Source organism: Felis catus, chromosome C1, assembly GCF_018350175.1.
Source record: "Felis catus isolate Fca126 chromosome C1, F.catus_Fca126_mat1.0, whole genome shotgun sequence".
NCBI lineage: Eukaryota > Metazoa > Chordata > Mammalia > Carnivora > Felidae > Felis > Felis catus.
In genome coordinates, this window is record NC_058375.1 from 113,777,374 (window position 1) to 113,789,656 (window position 12,283).

The 12,283-nt window shown below is 39.9% G+C and overlaps 1 protein-coding gene across 4 annotated transcripts in view; it reads right to left on the minus strand.

Annotated features, from left to right (window-relative positions):
* CNTNAP5 (contactin associated protein family member 5) overlaps positions 1–12,283 on the minus strand; it is an 805,732-nt gene that overhangs the window by 52,499 nt on the left and 740,950 nt on the right. For all 4 annotated transcript variants that reach the window (XM_011285200.4, XM_011285199.4, XM_045033599.1 and 1 more), the window contains one exon: positions 2,232–2,362. In XM_011285200.4, the coding sequence (XP_011283502.3) occupies positions 2,232–2,362 (131 nt within the window). The remainder of the gene's footprint in view (positions 1–2,231; positions 2,363–12,283) is intronic.

Consider the following 12,283-nt stretch of genomic DNA (forward strand, 5'->3'; position numbering starts at 1 on the left):
CCATCCAAGCTCTGAGCTGTCAGCACAGAGTCTGACACGGGGCTTGAACTCACGAATTGCAAGATCATGACCTGAGCCGAAGTCAGGTGTTCAACTGACTGAGCCACCCAGGTGCCTAAGACCAAAGTTTTAATACAAACTCTCTGGCCACTGTGTCGAGAAAAGCTTGCAGGGGAACAAAAAGTGAAGCAAGGGCCTATCTGTCAATTAAGATGCAACTGTAAACTCTAATAATCCAAGGAAGAGATGAGAGTGGCTGGGGCAGGGTAGACGCTGTTGATCAACATGATGTTGCATGTGAGAGAAGAGATATCTGAGATGACACCATAATGTTTAGACTGGGAAACTGCAAGCATGGAGCTGCCACGGACTGAGATGGGGAAGATTATGGGGGTGGTGAGTGTTTGGGGTAAGATTCCCAGAAACTTAGTGTGAAATATGTAATGTTCAAGATGCACAATAGACACTCAAATAGATAGCCAAGCAGGCAGTGCTAGATCTGGAATTCAGGGAAAGGTTTAGAGCTAGATACACCTTTGGAATTAATTCATCAGCATCCCAGTGCATTTGAATGAAATTAGACATGAAATGAGCGTAGACAGAAAAGAAGAGGAGTATGAAAATGAGTCCTGTGATGTTCCAGTTTGAATGATGATGGGAGGGCAAACAAAGAGAAAAGAAGGAGCAACCAGCAGATGCAGTAGAAACAGCAGGTGAAAGCTGTGTCCTACAAGCCAAATAAGAATGCGTGTCAAGATCAGAGGCAATTGCCATGTCAAATGCCAACGAGAAGCCAAGTCAGGAAAAGATCGCTGGATTCTGTACGACCATTGGTGTCTTGAGAAGTATAATTTGACTCCAGCACAGGGAAAAATCCTTCTGTGATGTAGGTTTAAGAAAAAGGAAGGGAAACTCAGAAGACCAAGGAGGTAGACATTTCCAAGGACATGGGCAATAGACTGAAAGAGGAAACGGAGCAGTATATGAAGTCAGAGAAGACAGAGGTTTCCTCCCTCGACCTCGAGAGCGTTTTTTCTTATCATGTTGTATGCAAAAATAATAATTTTATTTATTATTGTAATTATGTTCTTAATGCAAGCAATCTTTGCATGTTTATGTTTTGGGGAGCCATCCAACAGAACAGGGAAATGTTGACAAGAGCGGGGAAGATATGAAGGCTGGAGTGATGTTCTTGAGTGGGGTCTGACACCTGGCCCACAGGTGGTGGGTCTGGCATGAGCTAGAATCATTGCTTGCTCATATTCACCCACATGAGGGAGATAGAGTGCCTGGACACCTATGCAGGAGGTGGGTAAATAGGGTGGAGAGAGTGTACGGGGGTATTCTCTTCTGGATGCTACTTTTTTCACAAGAAAGAAGAAAAGAAAGTCATCTTGCACAAGGGAAGATGGGGTTGTAACTGTTGGGGTATAAGGAGAAAGAAGGAGGTTTTAAAATTGTCATCCAGGAGATCAAGAGAGTGATGGACTAAAACAATAAAGGGGGATTGCTGGGCAGATGGAAAGGCTCACCTGAGGACATGATTCTGAACAGGATGATCTGGACTCTGCATGTTCTCTGTTGTGATGTGCCCTCCCCTTCTTGCTGCCCTTTATAATGAGACCCCAGGAATTCCAGAGTGCCTGCCACATGCTGTGCTCTTCTGGACGTCTCTGCCGATGCTCACGTGGACCCACCACATGACCACCTCCTTCTCTCTTCTCCACTTAGGCAACTCCTCCTCGCCTTCTAAACTAACTAGAGTTAGGAGTAACTTTCTCTAAGAAACAGGTACTTATATCCAGAAGAGATCAGTGTTCTCTTCCATGCTCCCAAAGCACCTGTACACACTTCTATCCCAGCCCTTGTCAGTCTCTTGTGATTCCTCTTCAGCTGTGCATTTTCCTCTTATACTCAAGTTCAGGGTTATCAAACCTGATTAGGCTTCAGAATCACCTGCTACCTCCCCTGCAAAAACATTTCTGATTAAGTACATCTGATGTAATGCCCAAGAATTTGCATTTGTAGCAAGAACTCAGGTGATGTGGATGCTGGTAGGAGGGGGGGAGCTCACCGTAGTTCACTTTTGTCTAGTTTGTACAAGGCTGAGCCAAGTGTGGTTGATATCTATCCCCAGGACTTGGCTTCACACTTAGCTCAGGGTAGAAGCACAGAATATTTTATTAAACAGCCAAAACATATTTGGCTGAATGAGAAGAGAAGTAAGGTACCTGAATGGTAAGCTCTCTTCCCTCCCGGTTAATCTTCAAGTGGTGCAACTTTCGGTTGGCAAAATTCTCTGCATCCATATTGAAAACATGGGTCTCTTCCTTGCTTAGCTGATAGCGAACCTGTAAGCTTCCTTGAAAAAAAATTAGAAACTATAATTAAAAATAGGACCCATAAAATGAAAAAATATGATCAGATTGTCTTTTAGTTGATCATTACTGTTTTCTAGGGACCTATGTCTCAATCTTTTCATTATTCAAATTTTTAAAAGGCATTACATATGCTATTACTATAACATCTGGGTCCACATGGAAAATCCAGAGTATAGGTGCAAAATTTGTGTGCATTTGTGTGTGTGTGTGTGTGTGTGTGTGTGTGTGTGTGTGTGTATAGAAACCACAATGCCAGGTGGGAAAATAAAACAGTCACAAGTCTATTCTGTAATTGGGCTGTGAAAACTTTAATAGCAGAGATTCATTTTCTATTCTCTCTTCAACTCCTACTACTTCCTATAATTCCTTTTCTTCGTAATTGCCTTCATGAAATTTCAGAATACATGATATGAAATCAGACTGTAAAATAATCTAAGCCAGAATAGAAGAAAAAGTTTGGCCTATGAAAGCATTACCCAACAGAGTCCACCAATATCACAAAGTCTACAAGCTAATGCTGGATTTCCTGGTTTGCTCTCTCCTTTTAGCTCTGACCATCAGATATTTCCAAATATTACTGTTCAACTATTACTGTTTACTTTTTTATCCCTTAAACATGAATAATAGTTCTCTAACAGTAGCATATTTGGTGCTGAGAGGAGTTGAGCAGGAGTGGTAGTGCAATGTAGACACAGGGCCACAGCCAGGCTCTGGTAGGGAAGTGCCCACCTTCTGCACCTGCGGGCTGTTGGGTGGCATGTCCTTCCAGACTCCTGGTGTTTTCATCTTGAATTCAACCCCATAAACTAAATCAGCATGTGACAGATAATTCTGTGTCAGGTATGATGGTGAATAACACATTCCTTGAGGGCATTTGGACTCTTACCATCCCACTGTTTGGGTAAAACATACACATGTACAGATTCTGCATACATATTCTGGATGCATTTGTCCATTTTAAACATAGCTTCTATTTTATACATCTTTTCCAACACCTGCCTCACAACCATCCACCTTAGATGTCAATAATCTCATAGTGACTCTGTCTATCAAAGTATTCTGAAGCTTCTCCAACATTCCAGTTTATATCTAAAATACCTCAACAAGTTCTTCCAGAGCCATGCAAATATTCATCTCATCCTCTTAGGAGTTTTGATGGAATCAATGCCTTCTTCTGCTCCTATAGGCCCTGTGTTCATCTCTATTCTAACAGGTACTGAGTTGTATTATCTATCTCTCACCTGTCTCTCTTACAAATCTATAAACCCTTTGATGATCTGCACATATCTTACTTTCCCAGTGCCTGGAATATGGTAAATAATCAGTAAATTTTGAAAGAAGGAAAGAAGGAAGGAAGAAAGGAAGGAACAAACGAACGAACGAATGAACGAACGAAGGAACAAAAGGAGGGAGGGAGGAAGGTCAAAAAATTCAGTGGGATCTTGAAACTTTTTACATCTAAAGGAATCACTTCCCTGAAATAGTACAAATTTAGGTTGTACTTATTCTCAGTAGGTCCAGAGACCAAAGCATTTTTCTTAGAAATTGTTTTGCCCTGGTATTTCTTGACTTGGAGTTGGGAGAACATCTGGAGAATAGAAGAGTTGCATGCCTAAGGAATTAGATAATTCCTGAAGGCCTCCTCTAGAATGTAGTAATGTCTGCACTAGTTTATCCTTCTGCATCAGAGTCTCTGATGTTTTAGGGAATTCATTCAGGTTTGAATTCCCACCATCTGTCTTGAACCTTCTGTCTCTTGTTAGTATTTAGGGTTCTATTTCTTTCCCACACATCTGGATTTGCTTTATATGCCTAGTCCAGTCGTTTTCAAATTGGTTTCAAATTAGAACACTGCATTCAAATGATAGTGAACGCTATTACAGAAAACAAAAAAATACGGAGCTTCTTGAGCTGAAGTAGGAATGGGAAGCTGTCTCTAGGCTGCTGCTGCCACTGTCCTCTCCCACTCCACCCACCTTCAACCCACAACCTCATGTTGGCCAGCAGAACTCTTTGGTTTTCCAGGAGTGTAGTGGAAAGCCTCTACAAAGTAACAACTCGGCGTACCAGGATTTGGTCACATCTATTCTGGACAGCTTTGTATCAGTCCTCTGCATTCCATAAGACACAGCCCATAGAACACTCTTTCTCTGCAGTCCTGACCATTGGGATCCCACACTTCAAATACCCATAGACCCATAGGTTTGATAAGCTTACTGTTGGATTTGTATAGACATTAAGTTGACCAATGCCAGATGCTCTGTACATATCTATGTGGATGTAATTGGCTGAGGAGAGAGAAGCCATGCTCTCCTTGGGAGACGTTGGACCTATTTTCTTTCTTTTTTTCTTTCTTTCCTTTTTATTTTTTTATTTGAGACAGAGAGAGAGAGAGGCAGAGGGAGAGAGAAAATCTTAAGCAGGCTCCATGCTCAGTGTGGAGTCCAATGCAGGGTTCAATGCCACCGTCCTGGGACCATGACCTGGGCTGAAATCAAGAGTTGGATGCTCAAACAGCTGAGCTACCCAGGTGCCCCCTCTTTCTTTTTTATTGAACGACATACATTTTATTCTTTCTCGACAATAGTTCTGGAGGCTAGAAGTTAAAAATATTTCTTCAAAGGCTCGAGGCTAGGATACTCCCATGCCTCTTCTTAGTTTCTGTGAATCCTGGCAATCCTTGGCTTGTAGATGCGTCACTCTGATGTCCTTTATCTTCACATGACCTTCTCCCTGTGTCTCTCTGTTGGGCCTATTTTCAAAGCTGCTCTAATACTCAACAAAGGATACCATATACCATTTAGCAAGACATTTTATTATTCATATCCTGCTTGACAATTTCCTTCTCATAAAAATAGAAAAAATATGAAGTGGAAACTCAAACCTGTAAAATCCAAAAAAATTTCTAGTTTAATGCCTTGAGCCAAGCCTTTGGGTTATGATGCTTGCATCTCAGTTATTCAAAAATATTATTTCTTTTTCTTTTATTTTACTGGTTCCCACTTTCCCATTCTTCCTTCTCTGTCTTCCACACAGCCATGAGTGGGAATAGTGCATATTTTGCTATGTGACTCTAGAACTAAAAAAAAAAAAAATTCCAAGCCAAATAAACTAAGGGTTGTCAGAGGGAGGTGGGTGGGGGGTGGGCTAAATAGTTGATGAGTATTAAGGAGGGCACTTGTTATGATGAGCACTGGGTGTTATATGGAAGTGATGAATAATTAAAAAAAAATCCAAGCCTCCTTAATTCCATATATGTATATCAGCTTCTTGGCCTGACATACAAAGCCTTTTATTTTTACCTTCCAACTTTATCACCTATATATTACCCACATCTGAATCATACCTGAACACTCAGCATCTCCCCAAATAATGCTCCTTCTTACCTCTGTGTGTTTTTCTTTTCCTGTAGTTGGAATCATACCCCTAACTCCTTATCTGCCTGGTAAGCTCCTCCTAATTCATCAAAACCCATCTCAGGTGACCCAGGTCTCTACTCACTCCTAAGACTGATAAAATATTTTACTATATTGCCACTGTGCTCACTTTTAATAAAACAAACGAACAAACAAACAAACTCAATTTATCATGATTATTTTGCCTTTCTCCTTGAATTTATTAAGGTCCTGTAGGAGAGATAGTTGCTTGTTCATCCCTGTGTCTACGAAGTATAAAGCAGGGTTTGCTGTCTTAAGTCTCCAGAAAGCATTTGTTGAACAAAGTATCCACTCTGGAGAATTTTATTACCACTCCAACAAAATTATAAACTAATAATTTTTCAATGCCTACTGTGTGTCAGAATTTAAATAAACAACAGTTACAATGCTACAGTTCTATCATTAAGAAGTTTTTGATCCAGTTTAAAGCAAAAACAAGATCATGCTGGCTTGCTCTTAAGCACCTCTATGTTTTAGACTTTTAACCCGGTAGTAACGATATTGATATTTTTAAATCAAATCCTCAGATTAGGAAATAGATTTTCAGGGAGGTAAACAGCTACATAAATTAATAATAATAATAATAATAATAAGGAGAAGGAGAAGAATATTCAAATTCAGGAGTATAGAACTTTAAAGTATATGTTCCTTCCACTATACCACCCTGACTCCAAAGGCATGTGATCGGGTAGATGGATGAGTGGATGGACAGAAAGTGGATGGTGACACAAAGGGAAAAGTGAATGATATGGCAGACAATACAGAATGCGTATTTTGTGAATTCAAAACGATGAACGGTTAAAAGAGTTGAGGTAGTAAGAAAGCTTTTCAGAGAAAGAGGCTTGTTGATGGAAGGTAGAAATCAGCTAGGGAAAAAAAATAAGGTGATATGCTCAGGCAGTTGTAGAAATTAAGCAGAGCACTGTGGCTAAATTTTACCAATGCTTGGAACAGTAAAGCTGTAGACCAGCATCGCTGATTAAAATCTTAACAGATCTGCACCCAACCAAGCTTTCTCATTCTGAAAGATGGAAAAACTAATATCCTGTACCTTGGGTGGGAACTTGGAACAGAGCAGTAAAGAGTCCAGGCAAAGAACCTGGACTTGTTCTTCTAAAAAGGGGTCCCATAAAGGGCTTTAGACATGTATGTGACTGGGCTGATGTACAAAAAGTGGTATCTTCAACATCAAAAGAGAAACCCATGAAGGCACTGGACCCCTGCAGTGGAATCCATTCTTATATTTCTGTCCACAGAGCATTGTCAGTTTCTTGCTTTATCATTTCACTTTGAAAGCAGGAGCTCTTTTACATGTTGAATCTTTTCCATTCCCTATCAATCCCTATCAATCCCGAATTATGTGGCTTCCTCTGCACCCTTTAGTCTCTACTAACCAGACCATTCTCACCAATTAGCTTCTCTTCCGTTTTCACTGCCCCACTCAGTGGCACCACCCACCCACTGGGGGCTCACTTCAAAGCTTTAGGAGTCATCTTTGTTTTGTTGGGTTCCTTCACCAGCACCCCTGCATACATGATGCACACCCTAGTTATCAGCAGCCATCTGGTCTCTACAAAGTAAACTGCATCTCCACACCTGTTTCCAGCTCAGCTAACACACCCTCCTTCAATCCATCACCAGCTGTCACCCGGGCATCCTACTTTCTGAATACAACCTTCTCCCTTTCTGGCTCCCTTTTTCTAATGCCTGGATTCCCATAATCCCTAGAAAGACTAATTTCACCAACTACTTACTGTTCCTCGACTTCTTCATGTCCTCTCTTCTCTCCTTACCCAGCTGAAACTACATGGCCCATCACTGTAAATCATCCTTTCCTATATGGTCTTACTTACCTTGGTCACGCTTTACTGAATGGACATATTTGCTTGGCAGAACTTTAACTACTAAAATGCAACCGACTTTTTCTCAACTCCTGCCTGGTTTAGCTGGCAGAAGACAATACAAACAATGCAGACTGCTGGTAGGCCACTTCAGATTCAACCCCACCAACTTCAAATGGGTCTTTCTTGTGTCCTCTCTGTCTCGGTGCATTTGCTAAGTTGTGCATCTGCAGCTCAGACAGCTCTTTAATGTCTTCTTTTCTGTCCTCTGGCCTCCACCTCTGCCTTCTTCCCTAATCTAAGGGGATATCCCTGCTCTGCCAAGAAAACTAAAGTAACCAGAAAATAAGTACCACAACCTCCTGCCACCATATACACTAACCCGTCAATTTCTGAACCCATATGTTTTACCTTCTTCTCTTTAACTTAGACGAACTATCTGTGATCTCACCTAGTATCATTTTATGCATTCCTTCTCATCCTTCTCATGTACTTGAACACATCACTCAGGCAACCCCTCCTTCCTTTACAGTTTTTCTTTAATTCTCTGTACTACTTCATTTGTATTAGAATTTTTCCTGAAAGAAAGAAAGAGAAAGAAAGAAAGAAAGAAAGAAAGAAAGAAAGAAAGAGGGAGGAAGGTAGGCTGAGGAAGGGAGGAAATGAAAGGAAGGAAGGAAGGAAGGAAGGAAGGAAGGAAGGAAGGAAGGAAATAAAAGAAATATCTTCAACTTTCTTAATTTTAGCCATTGCCATATTTCTCTGTTCTCTTCTGGTCTACAAAAAATCTCCTGAGGCTTTATCTATATTTCCTATCTCCAGCTCCTCTCTCTCATTTACTCTTAAACTCCTTCTAGTCAGATTTCAACCCTGTATCTTCACCAAAACTTCTATTTCTAAGGTCATCAATGATTTTCATGTTAAATCCAATTTTCCACTCAAAATCCCCATTTTAACTCCCATTGACATTGTCTACAGTCACTTTCTTCTCTGTAAAACTCTTCACTTAGATTCCAAAACATTCCCTATCCTAGTTTCCTTCCTTCTTTACTGGCCATCTTCCCTCTCGCTGATTCCTCTATTTCTCCTTGCCCTCTTAATGTTGAAGTCCCAGGGCTCAGTCTATGAACTTTTCTCTACCAATGCTCACTGCTTTGACAATATCATCCAGTGTTATGGTTCCAATATTATCTTTTTGGTTTCCTAGAATTGTTGTTACACATAGTTCTGGAGGCTAAAATTTAAAATCAAAGCATCAGCATTTCTGTACTTCCTCTAAAGGCTCTAGGGGTAAGTAACTCTTTGCTGTCTCTTCCTAGTTTCTCTTGGGGCCTGACAACTTTTGGCATCCCTTGGTTTGTAGCTGCATAATTTTAATCTCTGCCTCTACTGTCATGTCACATGTCCTTCTTTTCTCTATGTGTCATCATGCATCTCTGAGTATCCATTTCTGTCCTTTTTATAAGTACACTGGTCATTGGATATAGAATGCACTCTAACCCAGCAAGACTTGATCTTAACTAATTATATGTGCTACAACCCTAATTCTATATAAGATCATATTCTGGGGTGAATTGGGGGGACATTATGAGCCCAGTATACTGTCTAAATGTAGAACAATTCTAAATTTCTATCTCCAAATTGGTCTTCTACCCTTACCTGCAATCTCCTCTCTACAATTACCTTCTCAACATCTGTACTTGGATGCCTAATAACCTAAAACTTTAATATGCCCAAGCCTGAATTCATGATCCTCTTTACTAAATATGTTTCCACCTCAAGTATCGGTAAGCCTATACTCTTATGTGCTCGGCCAAAAAATCTGGGAACCACTCTTGATATCTCTCCTTGTCTCATTTCCAGTAGGGTGTGACATAGTTTTACACACCCCCTTCAAAATATATCCTGAATCAGTTTCTTTACTTGCCACCAATTCCATTATTACTACTGTCATCCAAACAGCCAACATTTCTCACCCAGATTGTTTCTTTCTTTGAAATATGAAATTTATTGTCAAATTGGTTTCCATACAACACCCAGTGCTCATCCCAACAGGTGCCTACCTCAATGCCCATCACCCACCCTCCCCTTCCTCCCATCCCCCATCAACCCTCAGTTTATTCTCAGTTTTTAAGAGTCTATTATGGTTTGGCTCTCTCCCTTATCCATTTTATTTCAATAGAGTCATAACTACTCCTCTTCTAGCTTTAGCCCCATATAGACTACTCTTACTAGAGCTTTTAGAACAATTCTGTGATAAATAAAGCATATATCAGTGTAAATCAGATCAGTTGCTATAAATCAGTATTAAAAAGAGCAATCACTCCCCTGCTCGAAGCCCTTAAATGCCCCCCCATCTTACCCAGTGTAGAAGGCAATATCTTTGTTGTGGTTATAGGGTCCTAAGGCTTTCATTACCTCTCTTTCCTCATCACCTACTCCATTATCACTCCTCACTGGACAATGCTTCCCTTCCAAGTTCTCAAGCAAGCATATGTCTGTCTTGGACTTTGCTTTCCTTATTCTCTCTGTGTGGAATGTTCTTCTCTGGATATACACATGGCTCCCCTGCCTCCTGCCCCCCACCAAATCCTCTAAGGTTTTGCTTAAATACCACCTGTTTAAAGAGTTTTTCTCTGATTGCCATGTTAAAAAATGTGAGACCCTCACCTGACTTACACATATTCCTGACTTCCTGATATTAACCTGCTCTTCTCCACACAGAGCTTATTACCTTGCAGCATTTTGCTTATTGTTACATCTATTATTACTTATTGCCTATTTCCCTGCACTGGAATGCAAGTTCCATAAAGGCATAGATTTAATAAAATGGAAGGGTCTAGAACAGAAAATCTGAACATGATTCACTATACATAGGAGACATATTGTTCCAGTCATACAAACCCATTCTGAGTCACTATGTAAAAATATCTCCTATATAGATTTTGGTCAGACATTGTGGAAAGGCCACATAACTAAGTTTTCAGAGCACTTGTCACTATCCTGCTCATTTCTTAAGTCATGCATTTTTTAATTTGCCTAGTGATTTTCACTGTCCATTTAATTATAAACTTCATGATAACAGAGCTTTACCTGTATCTTTTCCTGGGGTATTCCCAGTGCTGAGAAAAAAAAAAATGTCTAGCATATAGTGGGGGCTCGATGAATATTTATTGAATTTTTTTATAGACTGAATGAGTGAATGGTTTGATGGTGAGTGAAAAATATTCCTTTTATCTCACCCATCTTACACACATATAATGCAAACAATTATTTCTGAGTTGATCATGATCTTTTCAATAATTATCACCCTTATAGCTACAAATGTTAGTTATTGTTATGGGTATAATCAGTACTATTAAACTATCATCAGTTGCCTATTTTGCTCTAGGGTTGTCTAAACTGATTTTTCTCATATTTCATCTTTGTACCTCAAAAATTATGACACGTTCACTATTCGTCTATACAAATTTTACATATAAGGAAAGTGTAGCTTGTCTAATGCGGTTGGTACATTTAGATATTAGTCACTACACACAGATCTTCCCTCTGACCTGTGATCTGAATTTCTCCTCAGGGTACCAGCCATGCTTTGCACTTCTGCCTTGGAGCCCAGCATATAAAAATAACGACCTTGGGATGAAGGCCTATCTGTATGTTAATCCTACTTAGCCAGACTTCTTAGAGAAAACCTAAACACCAATCTGTGGCCAATCTGAAGCCAAACTCAGTTGTCCAGAGTTTGTCCTCAAATCACCGCATGCACAACCGAATGCTAAATTTAATGTCTTTAAATTAAAAAAAAATCCTATATTTTTAAGCTACTTGGAAAAAAGGAGACATTTATACTGAAAGAATTGCAAACCCCGTGAAAGATAAAGTGAATTTTCATGGCAAAGTTAAACCTTAAGGCTCTTCTTCCTAGTTCTATCTTGGGCAAGGTGAGGAGAGATTAGCACCGAAAAGAATCAGCTATTCTAAAAAAAATATATATATTCTTTGCTATTTGAGAATTTCTCATGAGTCAGTAACTGCAATGCTCTGAGCATTCCCAGATCCACTCAGCTATGATGGTTTTCTAGGGCTCAATTCATTTCTTATTCAAAAACAACCTTGAAAACCCTCAGAGGAAGTAATAAACAGGTACCAAATCCTCCAGCTTGTTCAGTGATGGGTTCTGGTTTACTTCATTCAGTCCTATTCTCAGCACCTTAAGAAGTAACAATTATCTTCTATTTCAGTGCTTCTGTTTACGTTTGCACAAAATATTCCACAACCTGTCTCACTTTTAACTCAAAAGTCATTTGCATGGCAACAGAGTCCCATTACTGGGAATCAATGCAGACCAGTTACCCCTCTTCCGTGGCACTCTGTCCAGACACTTTGTTTCCCTATGGCCTGCATCACGGGATGTCAGCCTTTTTTTTTTTTTTTTTTTGACAAAAGAAAGACACACCGAATGATGAAATGAGGAATTTACTTACTTTTTATTTTTTTTTATTTTTACTTTTCCATTTTTCAGTTGATACAGATGACTGGAACCAAACAGGTTCCTCTGGCTCAGGCTTGTCCTCTGAATTCACTCTACAGCATGTGTAAAAGGCACAGTCCACAAAACTCCATG